Consider the following 16,640-nt stretch of genomic DNA (forward strand, 5'->3'; position numbering starts at 1 on the left):
TGCTTTGTGTTTGTCCCTGAAGCCCTGAGCTCAGGTAGGAGCTTCTGCCCCTCTGGCCACACTGAGATGTTTCTGAGCAGGGGAAGAACAGCTGAGAGGAGTGTGCTTCACCCTGAGTTTATGCTGTGGTCATTACCAGAATAATTAATTAATGCTGGGGTGTTGCACAGTGCAAGAGGCTCCTCAGAGTGCTGGAGCTCCCTCCTGCCTGTGGGCAGAGAGGAACATCCAGTAAATAATAATAGATAAGAAATAATAATAAATAATAATAATCAAGAATAATAACTAATCATAAATAATAATTCCTGGGAGCAGGGGTCTGCACTCTGAGCACTGGGGGGGAGCTGTGGGTTGTGCTGGGTCCTGACATTCCCAGTGCAAACCATTCCCAGTGCAAACCATTCCCAGTGCAAACCCATTCCCAGTGCAACCCCATTCCCAGTGCAACCCCATTCCCAGTGCAACCCCATTCCCAGTGCAACCCCATTCCCAGTGCAACCCCATTCCCAGTACAAACCATTCCCAGTGCAACCCCATTCCCAGTGCAACCCCATTCCCAGTACAAACCATTCCCAGTGCAAACCCATTCCCAGTGCAAACCCATTCCCAGTGCAAACCCATTCCCAGTACAAACCATTCCCAGTGCAAACCCGTTCCCAGTGCAAACCCATTCCCAGTACAAACCCCATTTCCCAGTGCAACCCATTCCCAGTACAAACCCCATTTCCCAGTGCAACCCATTTCCAGTGCAACCCATTCCCAGTGCAACCCCATTCCCAGTGCAACCCCATTCCCAGTGCAACCCCATTCCCAGTGCAACCCCATTCCCAGTACAAACCATTCCCAGTGCAACCCCATTCCCAGTGCAACCCCATTCCCAGTGCAACCCCATTCCCAGTACAAACCATTCCCAGTGCAACCCCATTCCCAGTGCAACCCCATTCCCAGTGCAACCCCATTCCCAGTGCAAACTATTCCCAGTGCAAACCCATTCCCAGTACAAACCATTCCCAGTGCAAACCATTCCCAGTGCAAACCATTCCCAGTGCAACCCCATTCCCAGTGCAAACCCATTCCCAGTGCAAACCATTCCTCCTGGGCTGCAGGACGTGGATGAGTGGAACATTGGCAATCTGAACACGCTGCTGGACATGGTGGAGCACGAGTGTGGCATCATCATCGAGGGTGTGAACACTCCCTACCTCTACTTTGGGATGTGGAAGACAACGTTTGCTTGGCACACAGAGGACATGGATCTCTACAGCATCAACTACTTGCATTTTGGGGAGCCCAAATCCTGGTAAGTGAGGGCTGGCTCTTGGACACCACTAAAATCTCCTTTTCCCAGCTCTACCTAATTCCATCAGGTTTACTTCATCTCTCAATTCCCATTTTTTTTTCCTCTCCTCTTGCCTCCTTCTCTACATTTAAAAGCAATTTCACTTTCTTTCATGCTGGCTTGCTCAGAGCCCTAATTCCTGACTTTCAGCAGGATTTGGGACACTTGTTGACATCACGATTAAAACCAGATTTCAACACTTGGGGATTTCTGCAAACTAATGCACAGGAGAGCAAATGGGGATGGGATTGTGTGGATGCTTCAGAGGCACTGTAATAGTGAAACACTGTTGTTCTTGCACTGTGCTCTAGGCAGGAAACATCTGTTGCTTTCACATTTCCATTATTTAAATACAGAAATATGTTCACAGCTCCAGGGACAAGTTAAGTGAAAAGGTTACTTCTCCATGGTCATTTTTTGGCATGATGGTAAAGCATTTTTCAACACTGTGGATGCACAGACTGGTTGGAAATAACTTTCTACAAAAGCAGTAGATAGTTAAGGATGAAATAGAGAATGTAGGAAGTCTGGAGTAAGTTACCAAGAGCCAACTTGCTTTTTAAAAAAAATAATTTAAGAGTATAAACGCAGAAACTCAGCAACCCAGGGGAGCTTTGCTGAAGATCTTGATGTGACTAATAAATATTGACATTTACGTGCAAATGAGAGCAGAAATGTCACAGGGAGGCTTTGCTGTCACCGTGCCCTGGCAGATCCTCCCACCCCCGGGGCTGTGGGTGATGCTGCCTGTGGCACAGAAAGGCTCCCAGGAGCCAGCAGGCTGTGAATGAATGGTTCCAGTGCTCTTTTCCAGGCCTGGAAAGGGCTGGAGGGGAGGGGCTGACTCTGTGGGACGGGAATGGGAATTTTAAAAACCCTTCCAGCACGTCATGGAATCTGTTTCCCAACATTCCTGATCCTTGGGCTCACGCTGCAAGGCACGAGGATTTTGCAGAATCTCTTGTGGTACCTCTGGTAAACAAGGCTGAGCTCCAGAAATGTATTTCTGGGCTAGGACTGGGGTGTGCTTGATCCCAGGGAAAGGTTCTTCCCCCTGGGACTGACCAGGGAATGCTCACAGCCCCAAGGCTGCCAGAGCCCCAGGAGTTTTTGGGCACTGCTCTGGGACAGGGTGGGATTGTTGGAGTGTCCTGTGCAGGGCCAGGGCTTGGACTGATGATCCTGTGGGTTTCCAGCTCAGAATATTCCGTGCTTCAGTTTGGATCCTGACAGTTTTTCCTCCAGAATCCCTTCGTTCCAATCCAACCCATTTTCCCGATCCCATCTCCAGCAGATGGTGCCAGAGCCCACGGGAAGCTCCTCATTCCCTTTGCCCACGGAGCTCGGGGACACCGGCAGGGTCCCAGCAGGAGCTCGGGGACACCGGCAGGGTCCCAGCAGGGTCCCAGCAGGGTCCCAGCAGGACTGGGCTGCTCCAGGAGGGGTGGGAGCAGCTGCCCTGAGGTTTGGCTTGGGTTGCTCCATCCTTTCTCCAGCCATCCCGTGTTTAAAGCTGCCCCAGCTGGGGGGAAAATGAGGATTTTGAGGCGATTTTGAGGCCGTGGTTGGAGCAGGTGGTTTTCCCCTTCAGTGGAATTTCCACAGGTCGGTGGCAGTGTGTGACACACGATGGGATGGGTTGGGACAGGATGGCACTGCTGGCTTGGCACAACCTCCCTGCTCTTCCCTTGAGCACCAGGCAGGATTTTGCCACTTCCAAGCCAACCCTTCCTTGCTGTGCTCTGTGACAGCTCCTCTCCAGGAGTTCTCCCGCTCTCCTCTGAACAAGCATTGGGTGCAAAGAGTGAATCCGAGTCCCCCGGGAGCAGATCTGGAACGTTCCAGGTGCCCGAGCTGTTGTGGAGTGGCTGCAGCCTCCGCAGAGCTCAGCTGGGGGAGCTCCTGGACTGCGTGGATGGAATTCCAGGCTGCCTTTGCTCAGGGAGGCCTGAAATGTTCCCTTCTGTTTTGCTGGAAATTTCCCAGCTTCCTTCATCCTTTTTTATAGACTCCCGTGGCTCTGACAGTGATCATCTTGGAAGCACCTCAGGGAATAGCAGGAGTGTGGAGAGTTACAAACTCGACCACTTTGGGGTTGAGCTCTAAAATAAGAGGCAGAGTTATTGTTTGGCTGTCAGAGATATTTATTCAGTGGAACCGAGGACTGTGTATATTGGTAGTATCTGCTTCAAAATTGCCTGTTAAGAACCGTAACTCTTTCTTTGTGTCTCCCATAAATTATCTTGGGGTGCTTCTCTCCAGGCTGTGGGAAGGGTGAGGGGCCACCAGCCCTGCTGCCTCTGAAGGGAAGGGGAGACACGAGTGCTTCCCTCACAAACCTCCTTGGAGTGGGTTTTAGGAAAAAAAAAAAAAATCGGTGTTTATTTCCCAGAATCTCAGAATTGTTTGGGTTGGAAGGGACCTCTGGACATTCCCCAATCCAAACCCTGCCAAGGTGGAGTCACCTGGAGCAGGTGACACAGGAATGTGTCCAGGTGGGTTTGGGATGTCTCCAGAGAGGGAGACTCCATGGGCAGCTTCCCCAGAGCTCCAGGGAAAGAAATTCTTGCTCAGGTTGGGGTGGGACACATGCTCTGACACCCTTGGGGGTGTTTGCATGGATTGGTGTTTGTTTGCATGGATTGGTGTTTGTTTGCATGGATTGCAGGGTTCCTCTCTCAGCCTGGCCAGGCCCAGCTCCTGCAGTTCCTCTCACAGGAGAGATGCTGTGGGAGAGCTGAAATTCCCTCTCAGGGAGCTCTGGAACGTTTGCACCACAAAGAACCATCTCTGGGTGGACAAAGGAATTGTTCTGCTGGGCTAGGGGGGGGGTCATTACTGAATATTTAATTTTCTCTCATTTCTGTCTCTGCAATGTTGGGTTTCCCCTGTGGGGATTGCAGGTAAAAATCCGTGTGTGGCTTCACCTGCTGGAAGTGGCTGCTTTGTGCTGAGGTGTGCCTGGTGTGGCAAGTCCTGAGTTCTGAATGTCAGGGCAGGACAGGCTGCAGCACCTGCAGGGTGGGATGAGCCCCAAGAGCAGCAGAGGAGCAAAGAAAAGTCCCCCAGTGATGGGGGAGAGCAGGGGGCTGATGGCAAACAGCCATTTTCCTGTTTGCAGCCTCATGAAATGATTTCTCTGTGGATTGCAGTGCATTTCTTTCTCGAGCTCTGCAGCCCCCCATCCCAGGGGGATTTTCCCTCTGGATGTGATGTTCTGCTCCTCACTGCTCTCACCCTGCTGCTGCTCCCAGCTGGAAAATCAGGCTGGCAGGTTGAGGAGGAGGTGTGGGCACCCCACAAGTGGCAGAGTGAATAAGAGTTGTGTAAACTCATGTGAGCCCCTCAGGCAGGGAGCTCCAGATCCAGCCTTTCTCTTCCTTTTTTTCTCAAATTGCAGTAAAATGTCCCTCTCACGTCAGGGATTTAATTGCCACCTTTCCATAGTCTCAAAGTTTTGAAAAAACCCGAAATGTATTTAATTCTGCAGCCCCATATTAAACCTCTGGTGGTGGGAATTTTTTCCTGTATCAATTATACATTTTGTGTATAATTACCTCATACACTCCTGTGTGAGATCTAAAATTGAGCATATTGTCAAACGGTGCAAGCAAAAACTGATTTTTATAATGACAGAAGCAACAAAGCTGAATGCCAGGCCTCATTCTTCATGGTTATTATGGCATTTTATTGAGGAATGGATGTGGCTCAGCCTTTGCAATTCCTAAAGAATATTTTTAGACGCTGAGGTGCTCCAGCAGCATTTCCTTTCATCTCCATAAAGATGTGCAGTCCTTACCTGGAGGCTTCCTGGGGTGGGGAAGGAAACTCTGAATACAGATACACTTTAGGAGAGTAACATTTTTGTTTTCATTTTTTTGTCAACAGTGTGCACCCGATTGGGTAATAAAGTTATTTTTCTTAGGTATTTTGTTCCCAATCTTGCTGCACAGTAACAGTGTTTAATTTACCTTCCCTGAGTGCTGGTGGGATGTCACACTCTTTCTTCTCTCAGAAACTGCAGGTGTTAAACCAGGCTGACACTGAGGAAGGTAATTGATTTTTATAAAATGTCCCTTTTCCCTTATCATGATGGATGTTTAATCCCCTTTAATTAAAACAGGGAGCCAGCTTTAGCTTTTAAGTTATATCATCTCCTCTCCAAAACACTCCCTCGCTGGAAGTGGATCATGCCTAATCTGTTTGACTTTGATATCACAAAGTACACTTTATGCCAGAGCAGCAGTTTATGTGGAATTAAGGACAAATTACCAAAGGAACTTTAAAATAATATGATTAGTTGGAAGCACTGGTCACAGATACAATTACATTCTAGAAGCGCTTCTGGAATTCTGTCTTGTGAAAGTCTTGAGGATTGCAAACCTGAGGGTCCATGGAGTTACCCCCAAACCTTTGTTGGTTAAAATATTCTAGAATTTCTGCTTTCTTCCCTCCAGGTGCCCAGCGAGGCTCCCTGGGTGGGGCAAGTCCATCCAAGGAGGGCAAATCCTCCTTCTGGATCCCCTGGAATGTCCCAGGCCAGGCTGGAGCAGCCTGGGACAGTGGGAGGTGTCCCTGCCATGGCAGGGGTGGCACTGGGTGACATTTAGGTTCCCTTCCAAGCCAAACCAGTCAGGGTTTTATTGTAACACCCTCAGTTTGATGTTTTTTGTAGTGTCTGGTGGTGCTGCTGTCAGCAGGGAAAAACCTCACCTTTCCTAGCAGGGCTGTGAGGGGGAGATTCAAACCAAACCAAAGATCCAAACCAAAGATTCAAATCAAACCAAAGATTCAAACCAAACCAAAGGAGAGAATTCCCTCTCTGTCCCTGGCCAAGAGCCCTCCTGGAGCAGCAGCACATCTGGGTGCTGAGGAGCTCCCTGCTTTTATTTCTCACTCTTGTCTGCAGGAACTGCAGCTTTCTTTGCTCAATTCTTGTCCTGTCCTCACCTCAGGACAGGAAATGTTAATCCCTGGAAAGCTGCCTTGGAGGAGGAAAATGGTTTAATACCAGACATGGAGCTTAACTGTCCCTCAGCCCTCTGACACCTCTGGATGTTCTGCTCTGTCCCCTGCTCTGCCACCCTGCCATTGCTGCAGTTCCAGTGCAGGCAGCTGCTCCTGTGTGGCTGCAGGGCCAGGGCTCTGTCCCTTCATCATTTATTGCCTCCTGCTCTTCCCTGCTGCCAGGGGGCACTGCCCAGGCTGCAGGAGTTACTGCAGGATTTACTGCAGGATTTACTGCTGGGATCACTGCAGGATTTACTGCAGGAGGTGTTTACTGAGCTCTCAGTAACCCTTGAACCCTGGAGATTCCTTAGCTGCAATCCCAGCTGAGATTTGCCCTTGAGGGAGCTGATGCTTCACGTTGAGAATTTTTATTTTTTTCCTGAGTTTTTGTTTTTCCTGTTTCTTGGTGTTGGGGAATTCAAGAGAGGATTCTGCCTCCCTTCCTCCCTCAATCCCCAAGGTGTGCATCATCTTCCATGGGAAGTGTGTGAGGTGTCCTTGCTCCTAAAAGTGCTCCAGGCCTGGCAGCAGAGGATTGGAGACTTTTTGGGTGGAGTGGGAAGAAAGGAGAAGCAGGGAAGGCCATTTGGCTGTGATGGCAGCTCCTCACAGCTCCCACATTTCCTTCCTGCCTCTGCTGTCCCATGTAATCTGTTTTACAGCTCTGCAGTTTTGGATGGAGAAAGAGCAGAATTTATGGTGATGGTTGATTTATAGATTAGCTGCAACACCATTTGCTCTCAGGCAGATTTGGCAGAGCAAGACCCTTTTCTGTTGATAAAAGGGAGAGAGAAAGGAACAGGGATATTCATTAAAAGGGATAAAAGGAAAGTGAGATAAAGTATGGCCAGGCAGAACAGCTTTTCACTCTCCTGACTCTCCTAAAATGAAGGTGAAATCTGCTTTGGAATGGGCTTTCTGCACTGTGGCTTTGCTGGGGGATGCATGGCAGGAGGGATTGTTGGGATGCAGAGCTGTGTGCCCTGGAATTCCCTGATAACTGAGAGCAGACAGTCATTAACACAGCCCTGCAAGGACTGCAGTCATTAATTAATCAATACAAATCAGTGCCCAGCCCTCCCAGCCCTTCCTCCTGTGGCAGAAGGATGAGGGACATTGTCCCCATCAGGAAGGGGACACTGCTCACTGCTGCTTTGCTCTCACAATCCTTGGGGTCACCACGTTATCCAGGGCCTGGATGAGCTCTGGCTTGGATTATCTTCCCAACAGGTGCTGCAATTGGAATAGTGGAGATTTCTCTTTTTAATAGACCCAGGTTTTTGTGGCCTTTCATTAGGCTGTTGTAGACAGATTAGTAAAAGGTCATTTTTTGCTGCAGAGGCAGCACAGGGCTTGGGGAGTTAGGACTCAGGAATTGCCTTTGTTCATTCACCCTCATTTAACTGAGAGCAAATGCCAGGAAGGTCAAGCCAGACCCTGGCACTGATGGAATCAGCTTGGGACTGGTGTGAGGAAGGACAGGTGGATTGATCTCAGCCTCAGCTCCCTGCTTGTGCTTCCCCTCCAGAGCCCTCTTTGCTTTTTATTCCCACCCAAACCCACTGCAGAAGGCACGGAGTTATTTTGTGCTTTGCTGCCATCTCAGTTTCCAGTCCGTGCATTTTATGTCCATCTTTACTGAGCCTGTTCCTTTGGCTGAAATTAGGAATTGTAGAGGTTCAGCTGTGAGTTGTGGCTGACCCAGCCAAGGGGAGACCCTCCCCACCTGGGGTGGCTCCTCTTGGCACTTTCCCTGCCGATTTCAGCAGGGGATGGTGCTGATCTGGGCTCAGGTCCCCATTCCCACCCTGGGGTGGCTCCTGCCCCTCTGCCCTGCTGGTCCCTGCAGTGGCTGCAGCTCAGGAGCCCCATGGAGAGGAGCAGGACTTGGGTCCAGGAGGGTTCCTGCTCCATCCCATTCCTTCCCCATCCCATTCTTTCTCCATCCCATTCTTTCTCCATCCCATTCCTGCTCCATCCCATTCCTGCTCCATCCCATTCCTGCTCCATCCCATTCCTTTTCCATCCCATTCCTGCTCCATCCCATTCCTGCTCCATCCCATTCCTGCTCCATCCCACTCCTGCTCCATCCCACTCCTGCTCCATCCCACTCCTGCTCCATCCCACTCCTGCTCCATCCCATTCCTTCTCCATCCCATTCCTTCTCCATCCCATTCCTTCTCCATCCCATTCCTGCCTTCTGGAAGTGTCTGCTCCGAGCTCAGGCCTGGTTTGAAATGAAGATCTGTGGAATTGTGACAGGATCACAGATTGCTTTAATAACAGAGGCTTTGGAGGGAGCTGTGCTTCCATGCTCCATCTCCCTCCTTCAGCGTGAGCTGACTCCCCCTGGGACAGTGAGTTTGCAGATTCCAGCCTGGCTCAGAGCTGGCAGCAGGGCTCGGGAAGAGGAGGAACCGGGAGTGGTGCTGCAGAGCTTTGTCTTTATTCACATTTTGTTAACACGTTGGCAGAAATCAGCGGGGATTTTTTTTTTTTTTTTCCCCCCTCTCTCTTTACTCAGCAGAGAAAATTGTCGAGGGGTGATGCCAAGTGCAGCACAAGTGAGTTTTAAAATAAGAGGAGCCCGTAGTAATGACAGCACTTAAATGGCACTCGGTGCTGTCTGAGAGCTCTGCTCTCCTTAACCCCTTCATGTTCAAGGAAGAAATGTGCTGGGTTTGCATCCACTTCATTCCCAGCTGCCCAATCAACCACACACAGGGGATCAAACAGAAGAAATAAAGGAAACTTTACAAACTGTGTCAGTGATCTTTATCAAATCTCAGCTACAGCACTTGTGGCTTTGATGCTGACAAGAACACAGCTCTCACTTCAAAGCAGCTGTAGTTGGGAACGCTGCAGTTTGATGGATGAGGAGCATTAAACCTTTGGAATGCTGGATTTTTTATTTTTTTTTTCTCCTCGGAAAAGAAAAGAATGTGTGTGTGTGTGTGAGTGCAGAGGCATTGCACCTCTAGCACAAGGGGTTTCCTAATCTAAGAATATCTTTCATTACTCATGAGCAAATTTCCTTTGTTCTGCTCTAGGCAATTATCCATGTTTTTTCAGGAATTTGTGTTGCTGTGCCCGGTGAGGGAGGCAGCTCACACAGGTCACTTGGTACAGGCACACAGAGCTCTCATCTCCCTTGGTTACCTTTCTTCTCCTTGTTTCTGGAGCTGAAATGAGCTATTATTTTAGAATACAGGCTCTTTGAAGCATAATCTTTGCTTTTCTTTCTGTTTGTATAGTATCCACTACAAAAACAACCAGTAATTAATAATCTGATTGCCAGTTTAGGGAGAGAAATCTGATGTGAACAGGTTCTTCCAAACAAATAAGGGGGAATGGCAAGGGGATGAATATTGTAGTCATTCATCTCTGTTGAATTGTGTACTAATTATCTTCTTGGCTAAACTGAATGAGTAAATGACTTCATAATGTTTTTCCCCAAACACCTTTTCTTACTGAAATGGCTCCTTCATGCTGCTCTCACTGCAGGCAGAGCAGGCTCTGGGTTATTTTTACAGTGGAGGGAGAGCCACTCCAATGTGCTCTGCAATTTTGTGCTTTGTGCTGTGGAGCTGACTGGACTGGGGCACTGAGAGTCCTTCCAAGAGCAGATGGTTGTTCACATTAAATTCTCTGCTTTAAAAAAAAAAAAAAAAAAAAAAAAAAAAAAAAAGTGTTTTAAAAATTGCATTTAGAGCTCTGGAAAAATCTCCTCTTTGTATTTGTGGAGTTGGGGGTGAGTGAATCACTGAAAGTAGCCCATTGTGCTAATCTTGGAACTCAGTTGTACCTCTTGAAAATTCATATTGCTTTAAAATCAGAATTTTAAAAAGCTCCTGTTTAATGTCACTTCTTGAAACTAATGGCTCTTTAATCCTATTTCTAGCTCAAGGCAACTCTAAGGGTTGAAGAGTCTTTTAGAAGTACATGATTGGCACAAGTTAGGCTTGACTCTAATCTCCCCATACCCAATCCCCAGGGATTTGATCCCAGTTTCAGAAAAACCTGAGATGTTCTGCCCATCCTCGAACGGAGAATTTGCAATCCCAACCTCAGTTCTTTTGGGCGAGGGGGAAATTTTCCATCCTGCTGTTCCAAAACAGCAAAATCGCTGCTGTTTCTTTCGTGTTGTGTTTAAAGAGGAAATTCTGGGTGTGGGGAAGGGCTTGTGTGCAGTGAAATGGGCTCGGGGGGGTTTTTGGTGCTGCCCAGGCCCTTCCTGAGCAGCTTTGCTCTGATTTTCTCTCTGTGCTGCTTCCCCAGGGCTTGCACTGAGCAGCTGTGGGAGCCACGTGGCTTTGGGGTGTTTTGGGGCTGTGATTTGCTCCTGTCATTACCTATTTATTTGCTAATTATGGCTTTTGGAATTGATACTCCCTAGCCTCTGTGTTTATCTCTCACTCTGGGTGTGTTCCAATAAAAATGTCATTATTTGGAATCGTTGACGCTGCCGGTTAAAGACACTGAATTCCATCACCCATTGTCCTGTTGAATGATCCATTCCAGATAAAAGTGCAGGTTTGATAAAGGTTCTTTGCTAGGATCGAGGAGCTCTCTGGTCCCTGTGTGATCTTATCAGGCAGGGTTTGCATTCCACAGCAGGAGGGGAGAGGAGATGGAGGCCGGAGATTTTTTCCTTTCCTAAACAGGATCTTGAGAAGGGAAATGAGAGATTTCCAGCCCTGTCGGTGCATGTGCTGTGGAGAAGAAGAAAGGGAATTGATTTCAGGATTTTAACAAACTGTTGGCAGAGAGGGATGGAGGGAGGTTAATTATGGAGGAGGATAAAGGTGAGGAAGAGACAGGTGACAATGCTCCCAACAAAGGAACAATCAGTTCTTCTTGTTGAAATGCCTTTTTCACTTTTCCCATACAGGCAAACAACTTAAAAATAATGTTGGACAGCAGGAGTTGGGCTCTAATCCCTGTGAGTCCCCTCCAGCTCAGGATATTCTGGGAGATTCTAGCACAGAAACCTCCACTTGTACCCTGGGCTCTGCTCTGACACAGTGAGGAGATGTTTAATGTTTTACCTTGTAGAAAAATGAGGCTTCAGGAGCAGGATCTGAACTTTGCAGGGAAGGGACAACCCTGGTTCTGTTGGGTGATAAATATTCCTGATGGACCAAGGGGTTTTTCTTTGGAGGCTTTGCTGCTGTCGTGGGGGCTAAAGATGTTGAAGGTCAGGGTTCAGATTTTGGGTTTATGGGCACCCCTTGCCTTGCAGACACTGAAATAGCAGCTTTTCATCCTGCCTGTCGTGGCTGAGAGCAGGTTGGCATTTGAATCTTAAAGGGTCACTGTTCTTGGCACAATTAAATCTGCTTTGAAGACAGATAACTCACCCCAGTGTGACACTTTGGCTTGGGCATTTTAAATGTGTTGCTCCCGTTGTGTTTGTGTTCCTTATTCCATAATTATGGTGTGTTAAAGTGTGTGGGGCCTGCTTGGGCAGACCTTGTGCAGACACTGTGAAATTGAGTTTCTTACCTTCTCCCAGCAATGGCACTGAAGTGACATTTCCAAAGTCTGGTGGTTGAAGCTGCCCACGGAGCCCATGGCTGTGGGATTTGTGAATTAATCACTGCCTAATTGCTCTGTGTTGGTGCAAGAGTGTCACTGAGGTGTGCAACAGGTGGAGCTGTCAAAAACTCTGGGAGGACAGCAGGAACAGGAACAGGTCTTGGAAGCTTTGGGGATGTTGGGTGAAGGGACCCTGCCAAAACCAGGGATGGCTTCAGGTGAGAAAACAAGGAGGAAACAGCTATGAGTCCTTTGCTGTGGGTGAAGTTTTAGGTTTTTTTTGGCCACTGGAAGCCAAAACTGAGCTGACTCCCTTTGAGGAAGCACCTGGGACTGGCAGGTCCCTGAGGAGCAGCAGGGGCTGGAAGCTGCCCCAGTGAATTCCCTGTTCCAGCAATCCTTGGTGGCCTCCACAGGGGTCCCTGCATCCCAGGATGGCCTCAGTGCTCCTTTTTACTGACACACTTGTTTAATTCTTAATTCACAAGACATTTGCTTATTTATTCTCATTGTTCCTGATAATAATTCTAAGCCATTAGAGGGGAAAATTGTATTCAGAAATGCTGTTTCACACTTTATTTGTTTGATGATTTAGAGCGATAGAAAATAGCACATTTGCTGGCTTTTATAGTCTGATAATTATCCACATCCATCAAGCCCCATTCCAGGGGAATAAACAAAACACCAAGAAAATTACTCTATTAATGATATCCTATGATGGAAATAGGACAGACCTCTGTTTTATGTTAAGGATGGAGAGGGGACTGGCCAGTTAAACTCGTGTTGGGAAGGAATTCCAGGCTGGCACAGGAGCCCAGAGCAGCTGTGGCTGCCCCTGGATCCCTGGCAGTGCCCATTGGGACACCCTGGGACAATGGGAGGTGTCCCTGCCATGGCAGGGGTGGAAATGGATATTGAAGATCTCTTCCAATCCAAACCATTTTGGGATTCCATGATTCCATCTTAACACAAGCAAGCCACCACTCCAGGAAAATCATTTCCTAACACATTTATAGCTTTGGAGCAAAACCTTTTGGGCCTGTGATCCTGACTCAAGAAGTCAGAAAATTATGTGGAAGTAGAGATCAGAAATGCTGGGATTAGGTTTTGTGAAATAACTTTGGAAGCTGAGAGTCTTTCCCACAGAACAGCAAGTTCTAGATGTGTACAAGTGGTACTTGATCCACTTCAGGGATTTTCTGTTGTTTTGGTGGAAAGTAGAAAAAGGTAATTTAAAAGGCTCAGTATATTACTTTCAGGTTGTTGACTTGGGGGTAAGATGACATTTGAGTCACAGAACTATAACTTCTCTTATCTTGAGCTGCTTTTTCTTTCCCCTTTGTGTAAATCTCGTGCTCCCTGGCACAGCAGCAGCACATTTTTTCCTGCTCTAATCCCCAAAGTGCTGAGTGGCAGCTTTTGGGTGAAGCCTGGCCCTTTGTCTTGGTCCCCCTGGGCAATACAGACTGCAGGCTGCTCTGCAAGCCCAGCCCTTGGAGTTTGATTTCTCCTCACCCAGCTGCTGCTTTGGGCTCTGTCACCATCAATGTTCCTTGTCCTGGGGGCCAGGCTGAGCCAGGGGGGCAGACCCAGCTCAGTGTTCCCAGCACTGAGGGGGGAGGCTCTTGAAGTCATGCCTGCAGAAAAGGAAATTATTGTGATTTTTATTTTATTTTATTTTATTTTTTTATTTTTTTTTACCATGCCCAGACCTGGGGGTTTCCTGTGGAATTGGGGTTTTGCAGCTGAGCTGAGCTGGGGATGGGGATGGGGACAAAGCAGGGCTGCTGTCCCCAGGGCTGGGGCAGTGGCACCCAGAGTGGCACCCACACCCTGCTGGGTGCTCATTGCTCCGTGGCTGCACCCTTTGGACTGCAGCAATTTTTAATCTTCCCGTTGTTGCTGTGCCTTGTAATCAATAATTTCGTGTGTGGCTGGAGTTCAATCTGTGCCATCCATGCAGGAGCTTTCTGCTTCTCTTCCTGGTTTTAAACAGCAGCCCAAATTCTGTCTTTATTGCTTATCTTTATGTAAATCAGTCAGATTTGTGAGCATAACTTAAAGCAGAATTTGACCTACTTTTAATTCTCTTCTGCAGTTAATATTTTGAATTCCTTAGAATAAATGCAGAGGGATGTGTAGGCTCTGCTTCCTAAAGAGTGGCCCAAAGAAAAAAGTTAATTTCTAAAATTGGAGTCAGCTATTACCATTCTGTGCTGGGCTATTTTGATTTGTGTATAATTACATATAGTTCTTTTTTATAAGCTGGAAATTCCTCCTCTCTGCCTGGTTTCTATCCAAGCAAGTCTTTTTTTTTTTTTTTTTTTTTTTTCTTTGTCTCTCCATGGGCTGTTCTCTAAAGCCTCTCTTGGTTTTTTGCAGGCTGCAGTTTCAGATAACACAATAACCATGTTCCAATGTATTAAACTTTTAACATCCTCAAGATTCAATTAATCTTATCTTTACAACTCCCAATTACAGGCACTAATTAAGTGAAGGTTGCATTGTAGACTGGGGATATTACATTAATCATCAGCAGCCTTGTAGCCATAAATTAGTTCTTTCCCAATCCTTCAGCATTTTTCCCAGAAGGAATGGAATGTCTCATTTCCCTGTTTTAAGGGACATTAATCCCACAAAGGAGCTTTGGATCGGGATTAGTTTTATCACATTTATGTAAGTGATGAATGGTCTTTGTAAAATAAAAGCCACCAGCTTTGTCCCAGACAAATGAAATTGAATTGTTTGATAATTATGCAATTTAAGGCACTGTCAAACTTTGGTCAGGGGATGTTGGGAGTCCATTGCTGCATTTATTATTTTACAAGATTAGGTGCTACATAGTGTTTTGCCTTAATTTTTTTTTTTTTTTTTTTAAGCCATGAGTTGAAATCAGCTTAGTGCCTAAACCCTGAAGCCCCCTGTGTGATTTTGTGATTTGTGTGATTTATGTGATTTGTGTGATTTTTGTGATTTATGTGATTTGTGTGCTGTCTCCCCTGCCAGGCCAGCTCAGGTGGGTTTGATTTTCCAGGTTGGGGCTCCTCCCCAGTCGTGGTTTTCCACTGGGAAATGCAGAATTTGGCTGAAATTCCCCAAATCAGGGGATTTCACTGCCCCCAGCCCTAGAGGGGCAGTGCTTTTGTTGAGTCCCCTCCTGCAAAATCCCTTTCCCAGCACGGGGAATGAGAGGGATGGGTTTGACATCTTTATTGGAAATAGCAAAAATAATGCATTTTTTATTATTCACTTTGAAGAGAAGTTATAGCTGGCAATAAATGCCATTCCCACAAATGTAAATTCTCAGAATTCTCTGTCACAAAAAGCAGGGAGAGCCATATTTAATTTGCTACGGAATGTAACCAATGATTTACAAATTTCCATTGGCAATATTATTGTGTGTCATCATGTTAAACACATTTAAATGGATCCTGGTATTCAGTTCCCTTCTTATAAACTGAACACATAAATCTTTTTGTCACCTGAGCTTTGCTCCTGAGAATGTTGTGAACCTCAAAGCACTCAGAGAACTCACAGCTTTTGGGAAGAAAAAATCCATTTGAAACTTCCCTGCTGTTTGTACTTGCTGGGCACACCCAGCCCTGTCTGAGACCTGTGGGACAGTTGATTGTTTTACCAGAATAATCTTCAATAATTAAAAAAATAACTCACTTAAAAAAAAAAACCCAAAAATTCCAGTCAAGTTCTTTTGCACTTTATTGAGCCCTAATCTAAGAAAAGTGTTTTTAGGAAGTGTAGAAGTTGTTCCCTACACCCTTTAATGATGTTTTCATCAGCAGACCCTGCTGATTTTCAGGGTCACCTCATCAAGAAAATTATTGAATACTTTAATTCCATTATTTAATTTTTATCAGACAATAAAATCCAGCATGGACATAAGGATTCTGCCATGACTGCTTAAGCTGTTTTGAAGAATAATTATTTTTTTGAATAAAGTGAAAGCTGTTTATACAGAAGAAGGTTTCTTTTCCAAAGCACACAGACCCTCCTTCACACCTTTTCAGCCCATCAATTTCTTACTTATTAATACCCAGCAGTTTTTATTTTGCAGATATTTCCCCCATGGAGAGCACACCTGCTGTTCCCTGCACTCACTTATTTCTGGGGTTTCCAGTGCTGTGTCATCACTTTGTCTTCTCAATTTTCCTTCTGCCTCCTGAAATCTTGTGATGCTGTGTGAGAAAACATCAGGGAAATAACACACTTCGTGTAACATGTCTAAGGATTTGTATTAAAAGCTGCATTTTCCCATGGACTGTGTGTTACTGATGCCTTTCAGGCACACAGAACTGTGGTTTTATTGCCAGCATTGTGTGCTGTGCTCGGGCTTTGTTGTTGTTGTTGCTGTCCTTTTCCTTTATTTCACTGTTTTGACATTAAATCGATGTTTTGGTTCTCTGTCCCCCAGGTATGCCATCCCCCCCGAGCACGGCAAGAGGCTGGAACGCCTGGCCAAAGGTGAGGAGAGCCTGGGAGGGAGGGACTGACCCTGTGCTGCAGATCCTGCAGCTCCTGCAAATCCTGCAGCTCCTGCAGCTCCTGCAAATCTTGCAGATCCTGCAGCTCCTGTAAATCCTGCAGATCCTGCAGCTCTTGCTGCTCCTGCAGATCCTGCAGTTCCTGCAAATCCTGCTGCCCCTGCTCCTGCAGCTCCTGCAGCTACTGCAGCTCCTGCAAATCCTGCAAATCCTGCAGCTCCTCCTGCTGCCCCAGCTCCTGCTGCTCCTGCAGC

At 46.9% G+C, this 16,640-nt stretch overlaps 1 protein-coding gene across 1 annotated transcript in view; it reads left to right on the top strand.

Annotated features, from left to right (window-relative positions):
• The window catches only part of KDM4B (lysine demethylase 4B), a 75,009-nt gene that overhangs the window by 13,352 nt on the left and 45,017 nt on the right, over positions 1–16,640 (top strand). Inside the window, exons 5-6 of the mRNA XM_088179371.1 lie at positions 1,107–1,300; positions 16,317–16,366. Coding sequence (XP_088035497.1) covers positions 1,107–1,300; positions 16,317–16,366 — 244 coding nt within the window. The remainder of the gene's footprint in view (positions 1–1,106; positions 1,301–16,316; positions 16,367–16,640) is intronic.

This window comes from Sturnus vulgaris, chromosome 26 (genome assembly GCF_052056855.1).
Source record: "Sturnus vulgaris isolate bStuVul1 chromosome 26, bStuVul1.hap1, whole genome shotgun sequence".
In the NCBI taxonomy this organism is placed as follows: domain Eukaryota; kingdom Metazoa; phylum Chordata; class Aves; order Passeriformes; family Sturnidae; genus Sturnus; species Sturnus vulgaris.